At 41.3% G+C, this 27,683-nt stretch overlaps 1 protein-coding gene across 7 annotated transcripts in view; it reads left to right on the forward strand.

Moving 5' to 3' along the window:
- Positions 1-19,702, forward strand: part of samd4a (sterile alpha motif domain containing 4A) — a 200,485-nt gene extending 180,783 nt beyond the window's left edge. For all 7 annotated transcript variants that reach the window (XM_072568755.1, XM_072568754.1, XM_072568753.1 and 4 more), the window contains 2 exons: positions 399-482; positions 16,708-19,702. In XM_072568755.1, coding sequence (XP_072424856.1) covers positions 399-482; positions 16,708-16,736 — 113 coding nt within the window. In that variant the 3' untranslated portion in view covers positions 16,737-19,702. The remainder of the gene's footprint in view (positions 1-398; positions 483-16,707) is intronic.
- The last annotated feature ends 7,981 nt before the right edge of the window (positions 19,703-27,683 follow it).

Raw genomic sequence — 27,683 nt, forward strand, 5'->3', positions numbered from 1 at the left:
GGTTCCAAGTATATCATTATCATTTTCCATTCCTTACACTATGCCCTTTCAGTTGAACCGCATTGAATTTTAGTAAGGATACTTGTTGGCCATACAAGGACTGGCAAATTTGACTTGGCCAAAGATGTGCAGGCTAGGTGGATTAGCTGTGGGTAATGCAGGATTATGTGGGAGAGGTGGTTTTGGGTGATTTTTCTCTGAGGATGGATGGTGTGGACTCAATTGGCCAAATTGTGTGCTTCCACACTATTGGGATTCAATGTATGATTTTCAGAAACCATAAGTATCTCAATTGTTTGATAATTATGAATATTTCGTTAGATATTTCAGCTTCACAGTGATAATCTTGTCTGTTTAGATATCTTTGAAACCTAATGAATGGGCATTTTTCCTTTCAGAGTTCCAAGTGCCAGTAACAGAACCAGATATAAACAACAGACTGGAATCATTGTGCCTCAGCATGACTGAACATGCTCTGGGTGGTAAGTTGTTTTTCAGAAAATTCATTCATAGAAAGTGGGTGTTGCTGGTTAGGCCAGTATTTATTACCCATCCCCAATTGCCCAGAAGGGAAATTGAGAGTCTACCGCATTGCTGTGAGCCTAAATTCAGTAGCACACCTAATCAGGTAAGGATGGCAGATTCCTTTCCCAAAAGGACATTAATGAACAAGATATGTCTTTATCTGAACTTGTTCAATTTCTTAAATAGTAGTAAATTTTGTCAAATGGAATTTGCCTTTGACAAATTTACCTTGAATATCCTTGGTGATGTATATATTTCTGTATCTTAATTTTTCCAGAATTATCAAGTTTTAAAAGTTGGTATATGGCAGTATGGATTTAATGCAGTAATTTTATTTTAACTTCACATATTCTTTGTAAAATTTTATTGATGACGGTTAAAAAGGCAGAGCTTTACTTGGAGCAGGGTAAAATCTAATCCCTTATTGTGCACTGTTTTCCATCCACTTCACAAGCTATTTTTGTGAACTTCAAAATGACTTGTGTATATGCGTAGGTTCAACAGCATGGTCTTGAACACTGCAAGATAAATAGTACATGGCTGAAAAGTATTTTTAATGGTGCTTAAGTATATAACTTTTTTTATTTTTGCAGCAATTAAATAATATGTATGTATCTTTGATATGCTAGTGCCTTGGTTCAAAATTCATGTTGATCCAGAACTAAAGGATCAATCTGGTCAAACAGTACACTTCCAAGTTGTTTTCTGATGAGTTTTCCTGATTATTTCAACACAACTTGGCACATTTATATTTGATTTCATTAATGAAGTGGAAACTGAATGTCCTATTTATAATTAAACCGATAGGTACACAATGAAGTCTCTGTTAAAATAATGTATTAATAATATTTTTGGGAAAGCCCAGCCAATAATGTGGTATGGTTTGGTATGTAGGACTGCTGTCCTTGAGTCATGCTCCAGAATTCTAACAGAATGACCTGTGTCCATGTGCCATCTGCTTTGCATGTCTCTTAAATGGCTTATTAATATAGCAAACCTTGAGGCATTTCCTTAAACCTCACTTTCCCAGCAAAGTACACAATGTTAGGTTAACTTGTGGTAATGTTTTATTTGCAGTCAGTGAGTTTCGATCGATGCTGTAAATTTTCTCCAGCCTGCCATCTAACAGAAGAGTACATTTTATAATAATTTCATAGAAATTAAGATTTCTTCACAAAATTTGTTTTATTCCAGCATAGTATTTTAAAATCTACAAATCTTTACAAAGATTTAAAACTCCAATCTGTTTTCATTACTTAACACCTGAATTATCATAATTAAAACATATTGGAAAACTATATGTTTTAGATGCAAGTTGTATAGAATTTATTTTTAATTTAATTTCAAATGGTTTAATTATTAATTTAGCTCAATATTCTCTGCAATTATTTATTTCAATATTCTGTTTTAAACAAAAGTCTCCCTGAATTATTGTGGCAATTAGTGATAATCCACTATTTTTCTATGCCTGTTAGATAATAATGCTGACAAAAATATTAATAGATTTATATTTTGTAGTATTGTTGCTGATGTAATAAAACTCATCATAAAGTTTCCGTTTTGCAATCAACCATTGCGTCCCACGTCCAAATACTGACAAGTTAGCTTAAAGAGCAAATATATTTTCTTAAACATTTCTGAAAAGTTGTTCCAATGGGGAAAAATACTCTGGGCAGAGAAAAATGTATTAATGCAACTCCAGATTCAAATGTTATGCCAATCTGAAAACTATATTCCGTGCTGCAAGTGCCTTAAATGATGAATGTGTGATTGTGTACTGATGTATTACAGCACCCTGTTACTAAGTAGTGGGATGAAAGTATTGGCTCAAAACTGAAAAAAGTTTAACATTTTAAAGATGGAAGTAGACCTGGATATTTTAAGCACATTTTAATTTTCTCCTATGTTCAATATGAAGTTACTTCCTTGTATTTGGATTTTATGGCTAATTGCGAAGGGCAAACCACAGCTTGAGGCTCAGCAAACGAACTAGTTTTCCAGTTAGGAAATGTGGGCACCATCTATTTATATAACCACTCCTCTAAGCCAAGAGTAGTTCTAGCATTGAACAAAAGTGCTGCTCTTTACATGATGTACTTAATTTGTGTATTTAACCAATCGATTTAACCAGTCTCGAGCAGATGTTCATCTTGATCATATCCAAAATAGGTAAGAGCAGTTTCAACTGAGGGACAAGATTTTGCATTTAGAATTGAAGAGAGCAATTAATTGCCTTTTCCCTTTAGAGATCTAGCAATTATGGTCTTCAGTTGATTATGGGACATGAGATTGGATATCATTGACATGAAAAATTCTGTATGTAAAACACTGTAAACCCATCAAGGCTAGGCGCTTTATTGGTGGAAAATTTAATATTCGTTTCAATTTCTCATCCTCTCCTGAATCATGAAATTTTCTAGCTCCTCTTGTAATTTTGCAAGTTGAATGTCAAATGAAGTTTGTCTTACATTCTGTGCCATTTTCTAGACAATTATTCTTTAAATATTTGTATATTTGGGACTATTATTGGTCAGTCTCATTTTGAACAGGGGACCAACCAACTTTGCCTATTGGTTCAAGGAGCCCCAGCATTGCTGCCTGCTCCGAAATGTTTCCTGCAGCCCCTTTATGCTGCAGCAGGGGAGAGCAGTTTTGTCCACTGACCCCACATCATATAGTCAGGTTTCATACTCAAGGCCAGGCTGTACCCTAAAGGGAAGTTGTGCATTTGTTTTTGCAATGTAAATTACTGCAGAGTGAATACCCGAGAAGGGGCTCTTAAGTGGGAGATGCAGTGCTGGAGGCATTAGTTCTGCAGGAAGAGAGATAGCATGAATCTAATCCAGTAGTAGTCATAGTGGCAGGAGTGGTGAGGTTGTGGGGTATTGGGCAGCAAGAGATCCAAGGACTATCATCAGAACAGGATGGGACCACGTGGCCAAAGAAGTCAACAGGGAGCAGTGCTACAAGCAGTCTAATGATCTCATGTGCATGGTCAGTATCAGTAAATACATTTTTACAGGACCCCTCATATTCACCACAATTCCAGTCACCTATGTGATTCAATGCACCATTTTCCCACTACTAATCCAGCAGCACTTCCTTGCATTTATGATTTATACCTAATATCCCAAAAAAAAACCTCAAGCATCATGGGATGGGCAGCAAACTGGACAGTACTGAATAAGTCTCTATACACCAAGATGCTGGGGTGAGATTTGCCACATCACGCTTCCATAAGGACTCAGATGTCAAAACTGAAAGCCATAAATCTAAATCTGTTGATGGCACAAAGATATATGGCATTCTCTCAATTGCAGATGGAAGTATAACATTGCCAAGAAATATTGAAAGTTTAATTAAGTGAGCAAATTCATTTCAAGGCAGGCTGGGTTTCAGGACAGTCAGAAAGGCAGTCAAGAAGCCGGGGATGTTTTGTTCCTGCACCATTTGTGAGTTTGCGGCTTTCATATGGTTAATGTTCTTGTTGAGGACCGTCACATCTATATGAACTTTATATGTCACTGGACCTGATCTTGCATTAGGCAAAAGTGAGGACTGCAGATGCTGGAAACCAGAGTTTAGATCACAGTGGTGCTGGAAAAGCACAGCTGGTCAGGCAGCATCCGAGGAGCAGGAAAATCGACATTTCAGGCAATTCTATTTGTTTTAAAATAGTATTGGAAAAGGATAGACCAGATTTTAAAGTTGAAGTTCTAAATTAGCAAAAGGCCAATTTTGACGTTATTAGGCAAGAACTTTCGAAAACTGATTGGAGGCAGATGTTCGCAGGTAAAGGGACGACTGGAAAATGGGAAGCCTTCGGAAATGAGATAAGAAGAATCCAGAGAAAGTATATTCCTGTCAGGGTGAAAGGGAAGGCTGGTAGGTATAGGGAATGCTGGATAACTAAAGAAATTAAGGGTTTGGTTAAGAAAAAGAAGGAAGCATATGTCAGGTATAGAAAGGATAGATCAAGTGAATCCTTAGAGTGTAAAGGAAGTAGGAGTATACTTAGGAGGGAAATCAGGAGGGCAAAATGGGGACATAGCTTTGGCAAATAGAATTAAGGAGAATCCAAATATATTAAGTAGATTAGATTAGATTACTTAGTGTGGAAACAGGCCCTTCGGCCCAACAAGTCCACACCGCCCCGCCGAAGCGTAACCCACCCATACCCCTACATCTACATTTACCCCTTACCTAACACTATGGGCAATTTAGCATGGCCAATTCACCTGGCCTGCACATCTTTGTGACTGTGGGAGGAAACCGGAGCACCCGGAGGAAACCCACGCAGACACGGGGAGAACGTGCAAACTCCACACAGTCAGTCGCCTGAGGCGGGAATTGAACCCGGGTCTCAGGCGCTGTGAGGCAGCAGTGCTAACCACAGTACAAAAGGGTAACTAGGGAGAGAATAGGGCCCCTCAAAAATCAGCAAGGCAGCCTTTGTGTGGAGCCACAGAAAATGGGGGCGATACTAAATGAATATTTTGCATCAGTATTTACTGTGGAAAAGGATATGGAAGATATAGACTGTAGGGAAATAGATGGTGACATCCTGCAAAATGTCTAGATTACAGAGGAGGAAGTGCTGGATGTCTTGAAACGGTGGATAAATCCCCAGGACCTGATCAGGTGTACCCAAGACTTCTGTGGGAAGCTAGACAAGTGATTGCTGGGTCTCTTGCTGAGATATTTGTATCATTGATAGTCACAGGTGAGGTATCAGAAGACTGAACGTTGGCAAACGTGGTGCCACTGTTTAAGAAGGGCGGTAAAGACAAGCCAGGGAGCTATAGACCAGTGAGCCTGACCTCAGTGGTGGGCAAGTTGTTGGAGGGAATCCTGATGGACCGGATGTACATGTATTTGGAAAGGCAAGGACTGATTCGGGATAGTCAACATGGCTTTGTGTATGGGAAATCATGTCTCACAAACTTGGTTGAGTTTTTTGAAGAAGTAACAAAGAGGATTGATGAGGGCAGAACCGTAAATGTGATCTATATGGACTTCAGTAAGGCATTCGGCAAGGTTCCCCACGGGAGACTGATCAGCAAGGTTAGATCTCTCAGAATACAGGGAGAACTAGCCATTTGGATACAGAACTGGCTCAAAGGTAGAAGACAGAGGGTGGTGGTGGAGGGTTGCTTTTCAGACTAGAGACCTGTGACCAGTGGAGTGCCACAAGGATCGGTGCTGGGCCCTCTAGGTTTTGTCATTTAGATAAATGATTTGGATGCGAGCATAAGAGGTACAGTTAGTAAGTTTGCAGATGACCCCAAAATTGGAGGTGTAGTGGACAGCGAAGAGGATTACCGCAGATTACAACAGGATCTGGACCAGATGGGCCATTGGGCTGTGAAGTGGCAGATGGAGTTTAATTCCGATAAATGCTAGGTGCTGCATTTTGGGAAAGCAAATCTTAGCATGACTTATACACCTGAATGGTAAGGTCCTGGGGAGTGTTGCTGAACAAAGGGACCTTGGCGTGCAGGTTCATAGCTCCTTGAAAGTGGAGTTGCAGGTAGGTAGGATAGTGAAGAAGGCGTTTGGTATTCTTTCCTTTATTGGTCAGAGTATTGAGTACAGGAGTTGGGAGGTCATGTTGCGGCAGTACAGGACATTGGTTAGGCCACTGTTAGAATATTGCGTGCAATTCTGGTCTCCTTCCTTTCGGAAAGATGTTGTGAAATTTGAAAGGGTTCAGAAAAGATTTACAAGGACGTTGCCAGGGTTGGAGGATCTGAGCTACAGGGAGAGGCTGAACAGGCTGGCGCTGTTTTCCCTGCAGCGTCGGGGTGAGCTTATAGAGGTTTACAAAATTGAGGGGCATGGATAGGATAAATAGACAAAGTCTTTTCCCTGGGGTGGGGGGTCCAGAACGAGAGGGCATAGGTTTAGGGTGAGAGGCGAAAGATATAAAAGAGACCGAAGGGGCAGCTTTTTCATGCAGAGTGTGGTATTTGTATGGAATGAGCTGCCAGAGGATGTGGTGAAGGCTGGTACAATTGCAACATTTAAGAGGCATTTGGATGGCTATATGTATAGGAAGGGTTTGGAGGGATATGGGCCAGGTGCTGGCAGGTGGGACTAGATTGGGTTGGGATATCTGGTTGGCATGGATGGGTTGGACCGGAGGGTCTGTTTCCATGCTGTACATCTCTCTGACTCTGAGCTATGGAAGATTGAGGATTCAGATTCTAGCTTGGCAAGTGAGGTGGTACAGCGCTTGCCTGCTTTGCAGCATGCTCAATTTCCCTATGGAGTTGCAGATCAAGAGACACTATTATGAGTAGCAAATTTAAAGATCCATGTATTTAAAGAATATAACTTTTAGTTTAGGAATTTTGATTTGTAAATGTCAGGTAAATAAAAACACCTGGTTTTAAAAGCCCATAAGCAGACTTAAAATAATTGCAAATCAAAGGGTGACCATTGTATGTTTAATAAACTCAAATGGAAAGCATTACTTTAAGTGTCTTTATAGAGACACGACATCTACAGTTGTCTCAATAAGCGGTTCAAGTTCATATGATTTCCTAGAATAAAGGAAAGCTTTGGGAACTTGAGGTTTAGTTGAAATCTCTGCGATATCCTAGATGTGCCATACTGCTGTGGGATAAATTGCAGGAATGTATTTTCTTTGCTTTGTGGTTTATCAGAACTATAGAAGTATTTTAGTTGAAGTTTAGGTCCAGATGAATTGGAAAGATAGAGAGAGCTGTAGACCGGGAGTAGAGGTTTATCTGGAACTTAAGGGTCTTTGATTTGAAACATTAAGCAATAATGCAGTGAAGCCTGTAGTTGTGCTGGAGATTCACAATTATGAGATATTGAGGAAGAGTTTAGCTAGCTAGGTGCTGGTGGAAGAGCACCAGGAAATTTGATCTCACAAAATAATGGGAACACTGAAGAGAATCCAAGTGAATTCCTGAGAACTGTAGCACACTTCAGTTTTGTCTCAGGAAAGTGAAGAGGCCCTCAAGATCCTGGAAATCCTCAAGATCCTGGAAAGTATAAGAGTTCTTGAATGTAAATAAAAGTAGCTGAGTGTTTTGTTGAGATTTTGGGTTTTAAAGTATGTAGTTTTTTTATGTTTAATTTAGTACCACTGCATCATAGAAATCCTTCAATGCAGAAAGAGGCCATTCAGCCCATTGAGTCTGCACTGACCCTCGGAAGAGCATCCCACCCAGAACCACGCCACCTCCCAGACCCCAACCCCACCCTCACCTACCAAGGCCAACCCACCTAACCCGTACATCTTTGGACTGTGGGAGGAAAGCAGAGTACCCACGTGAAATCTGCACAAACACAGCAAGAATGTGCAAACTCCACACACAGGCTCAAATCTAATCCAAGTCCCTAGTATTGAGGCAGCAGTGCTAACCCCAATCACCCAAACCACTGTGCCACCTACTTTTCTTGCTTCTGTACAGTAAACATTTTAGCTTAATGCGAAATATTCTGTTGTCATTCTGTTCGCCGAGCTGGGAATTTGTATTGCAGACGTTTCGTCCCCTATCTAGGTGACATCCTCAGTGCTTGGGAGTGTCCTGTGAAGCGCTTCTGTGATGTTTCCTCCAGCATTTATAGTGGTTTGAATCTGCCGCTTCCGGTTGTCAGTTCCAGCTGTCCATTACAGTGGTCCGTATATTGGGTCCAGGTCGATGTGCTTATTGATCAAATCTGTGGATGAGTGCCACGCCTCTAGGAATTCCCTGGCTGTTCTCTGTTTGGCTTGTCCTATAATAGTAGTGTTGTCCCAGTCGAATTCATGTTGCTTGTCATCTGCATGTGTGGCTACTAAGGATAGCTGGTTGTCATTTCGTGGCTAGTTGGTGTTCCCAGCTCAGCGAACAGAACCACAACAACGAGCACCCGAGCTACAAATCTTCTCACAAACTTTGAACACCTACAGGCGAAAGACGCGAAGACAAGCCAGGAGATGGAAATCCTGTGCCAACCGCCTAAGCGCCACATACGAACAACTCCGGTTCCTGCATGAATGCCGAAAGAATCTAATCCTTCCACCATGTGTCAGATACAGACCACCAGTCAACAGCCCAGCTGGAACTGACAACCAGAAGCGGCAGATTCAAACTCCTACAAATGCCGGAGGAAAGATTACAGAAGCGCTTCACAGGAGGCTCCCAAGCACTGAGGATGTCACCTAGACAGGGGACGAAACGTCTGCAACACAAATTCCCAGCTCGGCGAACAGAACCACAACAACGAGCACCCGAGCTACAAATCTCCTCGCAAACTTTGAGCTTTCAGTTAATAACTGGAAGAAGGAATTTCTTTTTAAAAGATTTCTATGGAGATTATAACAACTGCATCACTGCACCCTTTAATCACCTACTCCTTTAACATGCCTGAGAGGATTTGGCAACACCCAAGAATAATCAGGACTATTTCTTGAAACTTCACAGTGCAAATAATTACAAAGCTTTAACTTAAAGGCACTTAAGTTGTGCAATTGCAGAATCTGCCTTGCAGTTTTGCTTGTTTTGTGTCTCGAGTAAAACCGTAGATGTTGCCTGGACATTGGTTGTCCAAGTTTTGGACTTTTCATTGCATTAAACCGCATTAAACTGCAGCATTGAGAGACATCAGTATAGTTCAGAATCTGACCCTTCCAGCGCATGCATGGTGCACACCTCATGCAACCTGCTTCTGGCAGAGAAAGAACTGAGCATGGGCACACAGGAAGCAGCTGGTAAGAGGTACACCAGAAAATTATGCAGGCCTGCTCTGTCATGCTAGACATGTGAATTTCTAGCCTTTGGTGTTCATTGATGTATATATTTTGATTTGATGAGTGAGAACTTTTCCAAAATATGGGAGAGAAATATTTAATAAGCAGTTTTAAAAGGGAGAAGAACAGACAAAGGAAGCACATGGTGAGGACATTGCAGAACAGAGAGAGAGAACCTGCACAGTTACTGCCTTTGCTGTTTTTGAATTCATGTGTCACTGGACATTGGAGTGCATCTGGGAAAATTAACAGACAGTAAAATTCACAGCTAATCTTGGAGGAACCTGTTTAGGCGAAGTTCACAACACAGAATCAGGTAAGTTAATCATTGTTTTAAGTATGTCCGAGAGAGGCTGTATTAGTGAGTACAGTGGGTTCTTTCTTGATTTATACATTTTGGAGGTAAGTCTCTTGATTAAACTTAAACTTAAAATATGAGCTATAAAATATTAAACTTGAAATATAAGCCATAGCTATTAATTTAACCTGGTGCAGTGTTTTGTAGAGGAATAAGACGGTGTTATTTTCTGGGTCTGTAGATTGTGAAGGAGCAAAAATGGCCTTTGCAGTGATATGCACTACTTGTGGGAGTTTAAGGGTTACTGCTGATTATATCTGTCAGAAATGCTGTTGGATGTGGATCTTATTGGATCGAGTGGATCGGTTGGAGAGACAAATAGAAGTGATGAGGGATTTGCAACAGCAACAGCATGTGGTGGATGGCAGTTATAGGAAGAGGGGAAAGATGGGTTAACTTCAGGAAGGGTGAGAGTTCAGCACCTAGGGCAGGAGTCTTTTGTGGATATACCCTTTTCAAACAGGTATGCTGTTTTGGAAAATGTAAGGGGTGATGGATTCTCAGGGGAACGTAGCCCAAACAGCCAAGTTTCTGGTATTGAGACTGGCTCTAATGCAATGGACGGTATGTCGGCTTCCACGAAATCAATTGTGTTAGGGGATTCTGTAGTCTGACATACAGACAGATGTTTCTGTGGCCAGCAGAGAAAAAGCAGAATAGTGTGTTGCTTTCCTGGTGCCAGGATCAAGGATGTCTCAGAGGCTGCAGAATCTTCTCACGGAGGAGAGGGACCAGCAAGAGGTCATTGTCCACATTGAAACCAATGATATAGGAAGGGAAAAGGTTGAGATTCTGAAGGGAGATCAGAGAGTTAGGCAGAAATTTAAAAAGGAGGTCCTCAAGAGTGGTAATATCTGGATTACTCCCAGTGCTACGTGCTAGTGAGAGCAGGAATAGGAGGATAGAGCAGATGAATGCATGGCTGAGGAGCTGGTGTGTGGGAGAAGGATTAACATTTTTGGATCATTGGAATCTCTTTTGGGGTAGAAGTGACCTGTACAAGAAGGACGGATTGCACCTAAATTGGAAGGGGACTAATATACTGGCAGGGAAGTTTGCTAGAGCTGCTCGGGAGGATTTAAACTAGTAAGGTGGGGGGGTGGAACCCAGGGAGGTAGTGAGGAGAGAGATCGGTCTGAGACTGGTACAGTTGAGAACAGAAGCAAGTCAAACAGTCAGGGCAGGCAGGGACAAGGTAGGACTAATGAATTACACTTCATTTTTTTTCAATGCAAGGGGCCTAACAGGAAAGGCAGATGAACTCAGGACATGGTTAGGAACATGGGACTGGGATATCATAACAATTACAGAAACATGGCTCAAGGATGGGCAGGACTGGCAGCTTAATGTTCCAGGATAGAAAGGGAGGCAAGAGAGGAGGGGGAGTGGCCTTTTTGATAAGGGATAGCATTACAGCTGTGCTGAGGGAGTATATTCCTGGAAATACGTCCAGGGAAGGTATTTGGGTGGAACTGTGAAATAAGAAAGGGATGATCACCTTATTGGGATTGTATTATAGATCCCCTAATGGTCAGAGGGAAATTGAGAAACAAACTTGTAAGGAGATCTCAGGAGATCTGTAAGAATAATAGGGTGGTTATGGTAGGGGATTTTAACTTTCCAAAGACTGGGATTGCCATAGTGTTAAAGGTTTAGATGGAGAGGAATTTGTTAAGTGTGTACAAGACAATTTTCTGATTCAGTATGTGGATGTACCTACTACAGAAGGTGCAAAACTTGACCTACTGTTGGGAAATAAGGCAGGGCAGGTGACTGAGGTGTCAGTGGGAGACCACTTTGGGGCCAACGACCATAATTCTATTTGTTTTAAAATAGTGATGGAAAAGGATAGACCAGATCTAAAAGTTGAAGTTCTCAATTAGCAAAAGGCCAATTTTGACGGTATTAGGCAAGAACTTTCGAAAGCTGATTGGAGGCAGATGTTTGCAGGTAAAGGGATGGCTGGAAAATGGGAAGCTTTCAGAAATGAGATAACGAGAATCCAGAGAAACTGTATTCCTGTCAGGGTGAAAGGGAAGGCTGGTAGGTATAGGGAATGCTGGATGACTAAAGAAATTGAGGGTTTGGTTAAGAAAAAGAAGGCAGCGTATGGTCAGTTATAGACAGAATAGATCGAGTGAATCCATAGAAGAGCATAAAGGAAGTAGGGGTATACTTAAGAGGGAAATCAGGAGGGCAAAAAGAGAACATGAGATAGCTTTGGCAAATAGAATTGAGGAGAATCCAAAGGGTTTTTACAAATATATTAAGGGCAAAAGGGTAACTAGGGAGAGAATAGGGCCCCTCAAAGATCAGCAAGGCAGCCTTTGTGTGGAGCCACAGAGAATGGAGTCGATACTAAATGAATATTTTGCATCAGTACTTACTGTGGAAAAGGATATGGAAGATATAGACTGTAGGGAAATAGATGGTGACCTCTTGAAAAATGTCCAGATTACAAAGGAGGCAGTTCTGGATGTCTTGAAACGATTAAAGGTGGATAAATCTCCAGGACCTGATCAGGTGTACCCGAGAACTCTGTGGGAAGCTAGAGAAGTAATTGCTGGGCCTCTTGCTGAGGTATTTGTATCATCGATAGTCACAGGTGAGGTGTTAGAAGTCTGGAGATTGGCAAATGTGGTGCCACTGTTTAAAAAGGGTGGTAAAGTCACGCCAGGGAACTATAGACCAGTGAGCCTGACCTTAGTGGTGGGCAAGTTGTTGGAAAGAATTCTGAGGGCAGGATGTACATGTATTTGGAAAGGCAAGGACTGATTCTGGATAGTCAACATGGCTTTGTGCGTGGGAAACTTGTCTCACAAACTTGATTGAGTTTTTTTGAAGAAGTAACAAAGAGGATTGATGAAGGCAGAGTCGTAGATGTGATCTATATGGACTTCAGTAAAACGTTTGACAAGGTTCCCCACGGGAGACTGATTAGTTCTCACAGAATACAGGGAGAACTAGCCATTTGGATACAGAACTGGCTCAAAGATGGTGGTGGAGGGTTGTTTTTCAGACTTCAGGCCTGTGACCAGTGGAGTGCCACATGGATTGGTGCTGGGTCCTCTACTTTTTGTCATTTACATAAATGATTTGGATGCGAGCATAAGAGGTACAGTTAGTAAGTTTGCAGGTGACCCCAAAATTGGAGGTGTAGTGGACAGCGAAGAGGATTACCGCAGATTACAACAGGATCTGGACCAGATGGGCCAATGGGCTGCGAAGTGGCAGATGGAGTTTAATTCCGATTAAATGCGAGGTGCTGCACTTTGGGAAAGCAAATCTTAGCAGGACTTATACACCTTAATGGTAAGGTCCTAGGGAGTGTTGCTGAACAAAGAGACCTTTTAGTGCAGGTTCATAGTTCCTTGAAAGTAGAGTCGCAGGTGGATTCGATAGAGAAGAAGGCGTTTGGTATGCTTTCCTTTATTGGTCAGAGTATTGAGTACAGGAGTTGTGAGGTCATGTTGCAGCTGTACAGGACATTGGTTAGGCCACTGTTAGAATATTGCATGCAATTCTGGTCTCCTTCCTATCAGAAAGATGTTGTGAAACTTGAAAGGGTTCAGAAAAGATTTACAAGGATGTTGCCAGGGTTGGAGGATTTGAGGGTGTATGGTGTAGGTTTATTTGCTGAGCTGTAAGTTTGATATCCATACGTTTCGTTACTTGGCTAGGTAACATCATCAGTGGCGACCTCCAAGTGAAGCAAAGCTGTTGTCTCCTGCTTTCTATTTATATCTTTCTCCTGGATGGGGTTCCTGTTGTTTGTGTTGATGTCATTTCCTGTTTGTTTTCTGAGGGGTTGATAGATGGTATCTAGATCTGTGTGTTTGTTTATGGCGTTGTGGTTGGAGTGCCAGGCCTCTAGGAATTCTCTGGCATATCTTTGCTGAGTCTGTCCCAGGATAGATGTGTTGTCCCAGTCGAAATGGTGTTTTTTGTTCCTCCGTGTGTAGGGCTACGAGGGAGAGAGGGTCGTTGGAGGATTTGAGCTATAAGGAGAGGCTGAACAGGCTGGGGCTGTTTTCCCTGGAGCGTCTGAGGCTGAGGGGTGACCTTATAGAGGTTTACAAAATTATGAGGGGCATGGATAGGGTAAAGTCTTTTCCCTGGGGTCAGGGAGTCCAGAACTAGATGGCATAGGTTTAGGGTGAGAGGGGAAAGATATAACTGAGACCTAAGGGGCAACTTTTTCACGCAGAGAGTGGTACGTGTATGGAATGAGCTGCCAGAGGATGTGGTGGAGGCTGGTACAATTGCAATATTTAAGTCATTTGGATGGGTATATGAATAGGAAGGGTTTGGAGGGATATAAGCCGGGTGCTGGCAGGTGGGACTAGATTGGGTTGGGATATCTGGACGGGTTGGACCGAAGGGTCTGTTTCCATGCTGTACATCTCTATGACCCTAAGTTCCACATGCAATGCTATGTCAAACGATTAGGCACCTTTATCCATTGTCTTCTGAGGTTACGAGGGGAGAGTGCAGTATTTGTCAGTTTAAAATCACTAACCTTGGAATTGCCCCACTGTTTTTGTGTAGTGATTTTTGTTTTATTTATTCGTGGGATGTGGGCAGACTGGCTGGCCAGCATTTTAATGCCTGTTCCGAGATTCCTTTGAACAGGTGGTGATGAGCTGCTGCCTTGAACCGCTGCAGTCCACGTGCTGTAGGTTGGCCCTGGTGAGTAGTTTGGAGGGAAGTTTGCAGGTGGTTGTGTTCCCATACATCTGCTCTTGTTTGGATGAAAGTGTTTGTGTTTTGAAAGATACACTGTAGATCCTTAAGAGAGTATCTTGTCGATGGTACACACTGCTGCTGAGGAGAGTGTGGATTGCTTGTGGATGTGGTGCCAATCAAATATTTCATCACACTTGTTGACTTGTGCCTTTTTAGATGATGAACTCATCTCCTGACTCCCCAAAGCCTGTCTATCACTGCTGTATTCCTAACCTCTAACCCTGTTGTAGCTACTGTGTTTAGGTGGTGAATCCAGTTGAATTTCTGGTCAATGGTAACCCCACACATTGATAGTAGGCAATTTCAGATGGTTAATACTGTTGATTATCAAGGGGGTGGTGGTGGTTAGATTGTCTCTTATTGGAGATGGTCGTTACCTGGCAGTTGTATGGCACGGATGTTACTTGCCATTTTTCAGCCCAAGCCTGGATATTGTCCAGTTTTTGTTGTATTTGAACATGGACTGCTTCAGTATCTGATTTACCAATGATACTGAGCATCGTGTAATCATCAAACATCTCCACTTCTGACCTTTATGATGAAGGAAGATCATTGAAGCAGGTGAAGATGGTTGGGCCTATGATCATATGCTGAGGAACACCTGTAGAGATATCCAGGAGCTGAGATGACTAGTTCACTCCCAACAGCCACAACGATCTTCCCATGTGCCAGGCATTAGTCCATCAGCGGAGAGTTTGCCCCTGACACCCATTGATACCAGTTTTGCTAGACTTCACACTGCACTTGGATTGAGTGTGTCTTCAATGTCATGGGCTGTCACTCTCCTCTCACTTTTGGAATTCTACTTTTTTTTTGTCCACATTTGAGCCAAGGTTGTAATGAGGTCAAGAGTGGCCCTGGCAGAACCTAGCCTGGATGTCAGTAAACAGTTATAGCTAAACAGGTGCTGCTTGATTGCGCTGTTGATGACCCCTTCCATCACTCTACTCATGATTTGAGGGTAGACTGTTGTACAGGATATGTTTGGGCAATATTCCACATTGGTATCTACCCAACAATGTTGTAACTGTACTGGTAAAGTTTGGCTCCGGGAGTGGCAATTTCTGTAGCACGTCTGCAGAACTATTGCCAGAATGTTGTCAGGGCTCACCAGTGCTTCCAACTGTTACTTGATATCAAGTGGAGTGAATCAAATTGGCTGAAGACTGGTATCTGTTATACTGCAGACCACTGGAAGATGGCTTATAAACTCGATGCTTCTGCCTCAAGATTGCTGTGAGTGCTTCAGCATTTTTTGTTTTTTTTCTGTGCTGCACTTCTCCATTAGGAATGGGGCTATTTGTCGAGCCGCCATCTCCAGTGAGCTGTTTAATTGTCCACCACCAAATATGACTAAATGTGGCAGGACTGCAAAACATATATCTAATCCATTGGTTGGGAGATCGCATAGCTATGTCTATCACTTGCTGATTATGCTGTTTGGCACGCAAGCGATCCTATTGGTAGCTTCACCAGTTTTTACACTTCATTTTTAGGTATACTTGGTACTGGTCCTGGCATGCCCTCCTGCAGTGTCCAGTGAGCTTGATGATGAAACTTGTCATTGCACTTAAGTAAATGTTTAATAAAATGTGTTATATGATTGAGTTTTCTGTCATTTATGTACCTTTTTCAGCAACTTTCATGCTGCACAGTTTATGAAAGTGGTCAAACAGATCGTGGTTCATTTTATAAAAGTGCATAACTCTAGTAATGCACTGATGCACTTGAATGTTTTCAAAACGAATAATTTTCCAGACTTTGTAATTCATCAAATTTGATACTGAAAATAATCATAAAATGTTTTTAGTGATGCTTTTTGAAAAATAAATTTTAAATAAAAGTTCCCATGAGAGTGACATTTAAAAAAAAAAACTAATTTATCTGAAAATTTGAGGTTTGCATTTTTTTTTCTAAATCAACCTGTTCAGACATGTTATGGTACACCTCTGAAGCAATTGAGGTTTGAACCCAAACTACCACTGAGCCACAAGAACCTCTTTACATTGATTACACTCATTAAGAAAATGTTGTTAATAAATTACTTTAACTCACTCCAGTCCAAACAACCCAACTCATTCCAGTATTTACTAAGATGCAAAAGCATTGTTCCTGTGCATAAGTTGTATTTTCCTATTTTTTTGAAGCCAAAGTTTGTTGCACTAATTTCAAACCCTGCATGTTTTTTATATAATGGGAAATTGTATTGTGTGGCTTTAAATAAAATTACTAGATTGCACATTGAAGTATGCTCATGTAATATTAAATAATCATAAAGCTGCAGAGTACTGATTTTGCTTTTAATTTTCAGATGGCGTTGACAGAACCTCAACAATCTAGAAGGTTGAACGACATCATTGGTGCTGGCTCTGAACCACAAAAGTAGCTGCAGGTTCAGACCGCAGTTCACAAGTTCCAGTCCCATGCAGTGGACAGGGTCAAGTAATGTCTTGTGTTATATTTCTGCAAGGTGAAATGAACGTATTTTTGTGCAAGAGTCTAGATTGTTATGTATCATCAAAATCTGAAGTGTAGTCAGATTGATCAAAAGTAGTTCTGTCCACGAAAAGGATTTCAGAGTGAGACCCCCTGGATGCCTAAAATTGAAGAGCCATAACTTAAGTAAAAAGAGTAGTTGGTGTTGGTATGGCAAGTGAAGGGTAATATACCGTTTGTCATGAGGAGAGAAGAGTTGAAGTTGAAGCAATGCAACAATGGTTGGTTACATTTTCTTGAAGCTCTTTTAAAAATTCTATAAAACTATACGATAAATTTGTGACCAAAAGAGGGAGAAACTACATCTATGATGTCTTTCATTTTCATTGCATCTGATTGGGGTCATTGATCTCTTTTCAGCATTTAAGTATGCTATGAAGGGGAATTTGAAATGAGTGATTTAAATGTAACTTAAATCAATTTGTATATTGTTTACATAACCATAAAGGGTACATAAACATTTTCAGGTATGCCATTATGATTTGTATTGTTAAAGCATTTTAGTTTTCCCTTCTGCGATAGCAGCAGGTTTGCTTCTTTTGGTTAGCAGCAGAAAGCCATGCATCGACAGGATATTTGGTCATTTTGAAGGAAATTGTAAATATAGGTGCTCGTCCTAAATAGGTACAGATGTTAAAACTGATAATGAGGGATGGTTTTGGAATGTTGTTAAATGCAGGAGACGTGTGTAGTATGGTGAGAGTTAAAGTTAATCAGCCTTGCAATTCTTATAACTGTCAGTGAGTATGCTGCTTGTTCTGGTTTTACTTTATATTGTTTGTACCAACCAAAAAGCTCTAAGTCAACAGTTAAAGCAAAGTTGATACAGATTACAAGTTATTAGATCCTGAATGTTTTTCCTGTCCCTTCCACCAAATACTTACCCAAAATTTAAAAAATTCAAATATATGTAATCTAGAGCTTCAGCAGCAGAGTGAGAGAGACAGTCTAATGTAACAATTAGTACATCCGATACAGAAAAAAGGCAAGAGCTGAGAAGCAGCAGAAAGATAATGGGGTGAAATTGAATATACATGGATATAGTATTGTCAGAAACAGAGTTGGAAATGCAGTATTATAAAAAGAATTGGTGAATAAAGTATTAAACTATATACATAATGTTTATACCGTGAATACAGCTTCAGAAAAGGTAATGTAACTACATTCACATCATCAAATACTGTTTAACAAGAGTCCTAAAAGGTATTTACAAATCAGAATTGATATTTATTCCTCCACTGATTTATAGATGCAAAGGTTATCTATTAATTAGATGTATTATTTTAGATATGTTATGTATTAACTTGCTATGGCTGGTAACCATGAGTATGTTTCAAAATATTAACGTCCATTTAGTTATTTTTTTTTAATATTGCTTATTACTATTGACAAGGTATAGGTTAAGTATTTACATAGCAACAAATGTTTGTTTTGCAAAGTGCTGTCTGGTGAATTAATTTTAATATGTGGCTTCTGTCTTGAGAACATTGATGCCATTCTCTGTTCTTCTGTTGAGTCCTGTATTGACTGCAGGTGTAGAGCTTGATTAATACTATCCTATGTAAAATGAATTATTTATGAAATGATGATTGCATGCATATAAGGCTGTGAAGTCAAATATCTAGAAATAAAGCGGCAGTGCCTTTCCTTTTGTATCTTACACCTATCCCAAGTGTTAACTGTTTTATACAGAGCAAAGTAGCACCATCAATTCAAAAACAAAGGTGACAAGACATATTCTTGATATTTATAGTCTTTGTTTTGTTAACTGTCGTGCACACAGGATATCTCTGCAAGCCCAGAACAAAGCCTGGCCTCGTAACTGTTTGAAGTGCTTAACTACTTCTTGACATTGAAAAACTGAAAAAAAAGCCTCCCAAAACATGTATCCTACTATACTTGTGTTGAAAATGGAGGTTTTGTGTAATTTCTGCCAGGCTGCTGTGATGCCTTTTAAAGAGATAATGGCTAGAATGCGAGACACAAAATAGTCAAGATATTTTAAAAAGTGCTGTGTGTTTGCAAAGGCAGGTCTTGCAACAGATGTGTGTGCACTATATATAAAACACTAAATAAAAGAATTAAATTGTTTTGTACAAGTCATCAAAATTTCGTATGGTGGCTTTTATTTTTTGTATTTCTTTATCTCGATTCAGAAAATAATGAATGTTTATTCCTCTGGGAGGAATAGGAAGCAACAGCAATGCTAACAGTAATGACCTGGATACTTCCTCCCTTTTTTTATTATACTATACCCTATATATTTATGAACAGTTTTGTTGGAGTTCAATATAGAATCTTACCTCTCTTTGCAATATACAGATCCATATTGCTTTCTTTCCTTTGCATGTCAAGTAGAGGCAATCCCTCGTTGTAAATGCATGCATGTTTATGTTCCTGTTGCCTTGTACAAAGAAGGTAGTGTACAAGAAGTATGTTTCTTGCATAGTTATTGCTGCACATAAATGCATATTTTTACAGTTTGTCACCTTATGGAAAAAGCACGTTTGTTACATGTTAAAGCTTTATGACAAACACTAATATGTTTTACTTGCTGTTCTTTGCAAGTGTATAGTTTTCAATTGTTCTTGTTTAAAGTTACCAATGAATTACTTGTGACTTAAACAACAAACTTGCTACAATGTATTTATTGCTCCCATTCTTGTCACTGAATTAAAATGATGGTTATTTCATATCAGCATTATATTGAAAGTGAAGGGAGATGATTAATACAAGTTTTTGTAACACTGTGGTGTATGTGTCTTTTCTTAACTGCAAAAATAAAATACATACATCTAGTTTGAACATTCCTAATATGTTCAAGACATATTTGTATTCAGTCATGCTTTCAACCAGGCAAATGGCAGAAAGCATAGAAGGCGAAGTCTTTATTTCTCTCCCACTTTTTTGTATGTCTTCCATACCGTGCCTCATTTTCTCGTCAAGAAAGCAGCAGGGAAAGCTACTAATGCCTTTCCTCTTATGACACCAAGAGCAGGAATATAAAAGTAACTCAATGACTTAGTCATCAAATGATTTCTCAGTTTCTTGCTCTTTGTTTGCTTTCCTTTTGGAAAAGTGCTTGAGTTGTATTCAATGCATCCTTCTGAGAACAGTTACAATATTTGACGCACACATTTTTATTTCATGGGAGATGAGTTGGAGCTAGCGTAGTAAATGATGGCATTCAAAGTGTTTTCTAGAGTGATTCACGAATATTGAAATCCATAGTAAGGTAAGTTACCACCTCCTGGCTGTGATCTTCATATCAACACCATCATATCTTCAAGATGAAGCTTAATTGAAAGCAGAGAGAAGCCATTCTCAGTTTTCATTTGTTAAGTACTCAGTGATTTTTGACACAGTTTTCACTTCATATTAAGTCCATGGATTTCTCCGGCTTCTAGAAACTTACTAATGAAACCATGGTTTCATATGAAACAGCAAATGAGGGGGCTGAAATATCCTTGACTGAAAATGAGGATTTGTTACTCCGTATACACATTCTCTCTTGCCTGCTAGTGTGAAAAGCACTATTTGGGGTTCATTTACTGCGAGATTATATTCTGAACTTTGAGGTTTTCTGTATCGCATTAGCATATGAGCTGCTTTATGCAGCCTTTAGATTTGGACCTCTGAGGACCAAAGATTATAAGCAACAGTGCTGTATCAGCTTATTGCTCATGAGCCTCTAGATCCATAAGTGATCAGAAAGGGGAAGCTTGCAGGAGGCACACCCCATCACATTGCACTCTGTCATCAAATCAATTTTTTTGATATGTTTGACACTAGTGGCCATGTGTGATCAATGACTGTGAAAATCCACATGCTTGCTTAACTTGTTTTGCCTCCAGATCATTCTAGGATTTTGCTACAAACACATGCAGGATAGCCTGGTACATCTTGCAAAAATACCTAAACGAGCCAACCATCAGTCATCTGTCTTGTCAGGGCCTGTAATTACTTTTAAATGATCAGCGATGGCTTATTTGTACAATCCTTGACTGAGTAACAACAGTAGTAAGGCAATGGTAGTGTCCCTACCTCTGAGCAAGAAGACCCAGGTTCAAGTATCAGCTGATCCAGAAGTCTGTCATTACATCTCTGAACAGATTGATTGAAAATATGAATAATGAAAGCAGGGTCTTGCGAAATTGGTAGTCTCCCTATTTCTAGTCTGGAAACTATGGTTTCAAGTCCCACTTGCCCCAGCCATTGTTATAATATGTCTGAACAGATTTAATTTTTGTGTTAGAAGTCTGAGTGACAAAGGTTGTGGGTTCAGGTCCCACAAGCAGCTGCATGAGAGAACAGTGAGACTGCAAGCGGAATATCAAGTGCAGCAACAGAGCAATCCAGTCAACAGGAAAACGGGATGGATATAAAGAGTGGCAACAGAGCAGGCCACAAAGCAGCAACAAGTATGTGATCAGTAGGATACGAAGAGTTTGAGTGTTCAGAGCAAACTGACCATGTTCAAGATAAGAAATCAAAGTATAACAGAAAATAAAGCAAATTATTTATTAGTGTATATCTCTTTCTTTGCCTCTAAACTAGAGGATTAATTTAAAGTAGAAGCCAGAAAATTAAAAACATCAATGTAAGTACTACCGTGAGTTCAAAAGGAACTTTATCACAGTGTAAATTGAGAGTCATTTAATTAAAATTGATAGTTTAAACAAGATACTAACTGGATTTTAAGAGGGAATAGAGATTCTTTTAAATCCAATGATTTTTAAAATTAAATTCCTTACAGTGTGGAAATAGGCCCTTTGCCCCAACAAGTCCACACTAACCCTCTGAAGTGTAACCTACCCAGACCCATTTCTCTCTAACTAATGCACCTAACACTATGGGCAATTTAGCATGGTCAATTCACCTGACTTGCACATCTTTGGACTGTGGGAGGAAACCCATGCAAACGCTGGGAGAATGTGCAAACTCCACACAGCCTAAGGCTGGAATCAAACCTGGGACCCTGGTGCTGTGAGGCAGCAGTGCTAACCACTGAGCCACCGTACAACCCAATAATGGGCAGTTGAAAGCTGTTAGTTTCAATTCCTGTGCCATGTGAATTAAAGGACACTTAATGTGCTTGGGAATTTGTTTTATTAACTTATTTTTATACACAACCTATCTAGAGATGTTATTATCCACCTCTGGAGCAGGTGGGACAGTACCACTATGCCACAAGAGGGCTCTTTTCATGTGCTTAGAGAACCTTGTGTAGAAGAGTCTCCAGCTGCTGAACTCACGCTCTGGATTTCTGTATAGCTGGAGCCAAGCTGGAGCATCAGGGAGGATGAGAACTTCTTAGGATATACATTTGAGGAGGTGGGCACCCCTTGACATTGTGAACTCGGGCTAACTGATCAGAGGCCTTTGGAATCTTCTTTTAAAGGCATGCAAGTGTCTTTGGGTTTCTGTCCCACTTACAAGCCAGGTCAAGCTTTGGATATAGCTCGGAGTGTCAACATTCGAAGGAGTGCAGTCTCGCTCACGGCAAAAGCAAGTAAGAGACTGCACCAGAGGCTCGAAATGGATGGTTATTGATATTCCATAATGTGGGGAACAATCCTGTAATCATCATGAGTCTTGAGTGATTTGCTTTATCCAGGCACCAAGGAAGAAGTACACCAGGGACAGGGTAAGGAATATTTTTCAGAGGTCACTACCAGTAATAGAGAGAAAACATGTTTTCAGTCCTGCAGTCAGATGTTTTAAGATTTAGAGGGAAAGTTTAAAATCCAGGGTCTTGAAGGTGCTAATTTCTGCATAACTCCCACTGACAGTAAGAGTTTAAATGGGTATATTGGGAGAATCAGTGAGAGGCTAAAGGGATAATATAAAGGGTCTCCCTCCTATAGGAAGGATGTTGTGAAACTTTGTAAATCTTTTCTGAACCCTTTCAAGGATTTTGCAAGGGTTTGAGCTATAGGTAGAGGCTGAATAGGCTGGTGCTTTTTTCCCTGCAGCGTCAGAGTCTGAGGGGTGATCTTCACTGCTGCCTCATAGCGCCAGAGACGCGGGTTCAATTCCCGCCTCAGGCGACTGACTGTGTGGAGTTTGCACATTCTCCCCGTGTCTGCGTGGGTTTCCTCCGGGTGCTCCGGTTTCCTCCCACAGTCCAAAGATGTGCAGGTCAGGTGAATTGGCCATGCTAAATTGCCCGTAGTGTCAGGTAAGGGGTAGATGTAGGGGTATGGGTGGGTTGCGCTTCGGCGGGGCGGTGTGGATTTGTTGGGCCGAAGGGCCTGTTTCCACACTGTAAGTAATCTAATCTAATCTAATCTAAATAAAAGCATAAGGGCCATGGATAGGGTAAACAGACAAGGTCTTTTCCCTGGGGTGGGAGAGTCCAGATCTAGAAGGCATAGGTTTAGGGTGAGAGGGGAAAGATTTCAAAGGGACCTAAGGGACACCTTTTTCACAGAGAAGGTGGTGCATGTATGGAATGAATTGCCAGAGGAAGTGGTGGAGGCTGTTTCCATCGCAACATTTAGATGGCATCTGTGAATAGTAAGGGGTTAGAGCGATATGGGCCAGGTGCTGGCAGATGGGACTAGATCAACTTAGGATATCTTGTCTGCATGGATGAGTTGGACTGAAGGGTTGGTTTCTGTGCATTCTGGGTAATCCAAGATGCAGGCTGGGAAAATTTTTCTGGCTGTAATAGGCTGCTCCTTTTCTGAGGTGTTGGAGGTGATTTCCTCAAATTCCAGGAGCAGCAATTATTGTTTTATAATGTTTTACATTGTTTTGGAACTTTGGAGGAGAAAAAATGTCAAAACAACCGCACTTTTAAAAGGAAGAGCAACAGGCAAAAGCAGAAAATGGTGTGTGCAGGGGAGAGCGAGAGAGAGAGAGAGAGAGAGAGAAAAAGAAACCTACACTGCTAACTGACAACAGTGAACCTGCGCAGTTACTGCCTTTACTGTTGAATTCCTGTATCGCCGGACTTTGGAGTGTGAGTAGGAAAAGTAACAAACCGTGGAATTCACAACTGACCTTGAAAGAACCCGTTTCTGAGAGATCACAGCACAGACACAGATAAGTGTAGCCGTGCTATAGTGAGTAGAGTAGGTTCTTTCTTGATTATATGTTTTATTGAGATCCGTCTTTGGCTTATATTTTTAAGTTTAATCAAGAAGTATCAAGTTAGCCTAGAGCAGTGTTTTGTAGAGGAATAAGACTCTGCTATTTTCTAGGTCTTTAGATTGGAAGAAGCAAAAATGGCCCTTAGTAGAGTGAGATGCTATTCTTGTTGGATGTGGGAATTTAGGGAGAATTTACGGGTTACTGAGGATTATATCTACAATAAATGTCAATGGTTGCGAATCCAATCAGATTGAATGGGTCAGTTTGAGCAACAGTTAGAGGCAATGAGGAATATACAAGAGCAAGGGAGCAAGCAGTTATACGAATGGAGAAAAGTTGCAGATAGAGTCACATAGATGGGTTAACGCCAGGAAAGGTAAGAGAGGTAGGCAGCTAGTGCAGGAATCTTCTGTGGCTATCCACATTTCAAACAAATACGCTATTTTGGAAAAAGTAGGGGGTGATGGATTCTCAGGGAAATGTAGCACGAACAGCCAAGTTTCTGGTATCGAGACTGGCTCTAATGTAATGCAAGGTATGTCGGGTTCCAGGAGATCGATTGTGTTAGGGGACTCAATAGTCAGGGGCACAGACAGATGTTTCTGTGGCCAGCAGCGAAAAATCAGAATGGTGTGTTGCCTCCCTGGTGCCAGGATCAAGGATGTCTCCGAGAGGGTGCAGAATGTTCTCAAGGTCAGGTGGCAGCAGAAGGTCCAACAACATAGGAAAGGAAAGGGATGAGATTCTGAAGGGAAAGTTAGACAGGAATTTGAAAAGGAGGTCCTCCAGATTAGTACTAGCTGGATTACTCCTGGTGCTATGACCTATTGAGGGTACAGCTTAGGAGCTGGTGTATGGGAGAAGGATTTTTGGATGATTAGAATCTCTTCTGGGATAGAAGTGACCTGTACAAGAAGGATGGATTGCACCTGAATCAGACAGGGACTAATATACGGACAGGGAGATTTGCTAGAGCTGCTCGTGAGGATTTAAACTAATAAAGTGGTGGGGTGGGACCCGGGAAATGGTGAGGAAAGAGATCAATCTGAGAACAGAAGAGAGTCAAACAGGGCAGGCAGGGACAAACCAGAGAACAAGGTAGGGCTGATAAACTACGTTTATTTCAACACAAAAGGCCTAAGCCTGAAGGCAAATGAACTCAGGGCATGGGTAGGACCATGGGACAGGAATATCATAGCAATTACATTAATGTGGCCCAGGGATGGGCAGGACTGGCAGTTTAATGTTCCAGGATACAAATGCTATAGGAAGCGAAGAAAAGGAGGCAAAAGAGGAGGTGGAGTGGCGTTTTTGATAAGGGATAGCATTACAGCTGTACTGAGGGAGGATATTCCTGGAAGGTTATATGGGTGGAACTGAGATATAAGAAAGGGATGATCACCTTATTGGGATTGTATTATAGACCCCCAAATAGTCAGAGAGAAATTGAAAAACACATTTGTAAGGAGATCTCGGTTATCTATAAGAATAATAGGTTGGTTATGGTAAGCGATTTTAACTTTCTAAACATAGATTGGGACTGCCATAGTGCTAAGGGTTTAGATGGAGAGGAATTTAAGATTAGATTACTTGCAGTGTGGAAACAGGTCCTTTGGCCCACACTGACCCTCCAAAGTGCAACGCACCCAGATCCATTCCCTACATTTACCCCTTCACCTAACACTATGGGCAATTTACCATGGCCAATTCACCTAACCTGCACATTTTTGGACTGTGGGAGAAAACTGGAGCACCCAGAGGAAACCCATGCAGGCATGGGGAGAATGTGCAAACTCCACACTGACAGTAGTCTGAGGCAGGAATTGAACCCGGGTCTCTGGGGCTGTGAGGCAGCAGTACTAACCACCGCGCCGCCCACTTAAGTATGTACAAGAAAAATTTCTGATTCAGTGTGTGGATGTACCCACTAGAGAAGGTGCAAAACTTGACCTACTCTTGGGAAATAAGGCAGGACAGGTGACTGAGATGTCAGTGGAGGAGCACTTTGGAGCCAGTGACCATAATTCTCTTAGTTTTAAAATAGTGATGGGAAAGGATATATAGGATCTAAAAGTTGAAGTTCTAAGTTGGAGGAAGGCTAATTTTTATGGTATTAGGCAAGAACTTTCAAAAGTTGATTGGGGGCAGACGTTTGCAGGTAAAGGGATGGCTGGAAAGTGGGAAGCCTTTTCAGAAATGAGATAATGAGAGTCCAGAGAAAGTATATTCCGGTTAGGATGAAAGGAAAGGCTGGGAGGTGTAGGGAATCGCATGGTTTATAGCTCAGGTTGAGGTTTAGGGTGTAGGTTTGCTCGCTGAGCTGTAGGTTTGATATCCAGACGTTTCGTTACCTGGCTAGGTATCATCAGTGGCGACCTCCAAGTGAAGCGAAGCTGTTGTCTCCTGCTTTCTATTTATATCTTTCTCCTGGATGGGGTTCCTGGGGTTTGTGGTAATGTCATTTCCTGTTTGTTTTCTGAGGGGTTGATAGATGGTATCTAGATCTATGTGCTTGTTTATGGCATTGAGGTTGGAGTGCCAGGCCTCTAGGAATTCTCTGGCATATCTTTGCTTAGCCTGTCCCACGATAGATGCATTGTCCCAGTCGAAATGGTGGTTTTTTTCATCCGTGTGTAGAGCTATGAGGGAGAGGGGGTCGTGTCTTTTTGTGGCTAGCTGGTGTTCATGTATCCTGGTGGCCATCTTTCTTCTTGTTTGTCCTACGTAGTGTTTGTGGCAGTCCTTGCATGGAATTTTATAGATGACGTTGGTTTTGTCCATGGGTTGTACTGGGTGTACAGCACCCAGCCTATATCCCTCCAAACCCTTCCTATTCATATACCCATCCAAATGCCTCTTAAATGTTGCAATTGAACCAGCCTCACCACATCCTTTCGCAGCTCATTCCATACACGTACCACTCTACGTGAAAAAGTTGCCCCTTAGGTCTCAGTTATATCTTTCCCCTCTCACCCTAAACCTATGCCATCTAGTTCTGGACTCCCTGACCCCAAGGAAAAGACTTTGTCTATTTATCCTATCCATGCCCCTCATAATTTTGTAAACCTCTATAAGGTCACCCCTCAGCCTCAGACGCTCCAGGGAAAACAGCCCCACTCTGTTCAGCCTCTCCTTATAGCTCAAATCCTCCAACGACCTCGTAGCCCCACGGAGGAAAAAAAAACACCATTTCGACTGGGACAACGCATCAATCCTGGGACAGGCTCAGCAAAGACATGCCAGAGAATTCCTAGAGGCCTGGCACTCCAACCACAACGCCATAAACAAACACATAGATCTACACCTTAAAGACGTAGGGAATGCTGAATGACTAAAGAATTTGAGGATTTAGTTCATAGAGTCATAAAGGTGTACAACATGAAAACAGACCCTTCGGTCCGACCTGTCCATGCCGACCAGATATCCCACCCTAATCTAGTCCCACCTGCCAGCACCTGGCCCATATCCCTCCAAACTCTTCCTATTCATATATCATCCAAATGCCTCTTAAATGTTGCAATTGTACCAGCCTCCACCACATCTTCTGGCAGCTCATTCCATATACGTACCACCATCTACATGAAAAAGTTGCCCCTTATGTCTCTTTTATATCTTTCCCCTCTCACCCTAAACCTATGCCCTCTATTTCTGGACTCCCTTGGAGCAGTGGAGGATGAAGGGAGAGTTTATAGA

This window comes from Chiloscyllium punctatum, chromosome 4 (assembly GCF_047496795.1).
Source record: "Chiloscyllium punctatum isolate Juve2018m chromosome 4, sChiPun1.3, whole genome shotgun sequence".
Classification (NCBI taxonomy): Eukaryota; Metazoa; Chordata; class Chondrichthyes; order Orectolobiformes; family Hemiscylliidae; genus Chiloscyllium; species Chiloscyllium punctatum.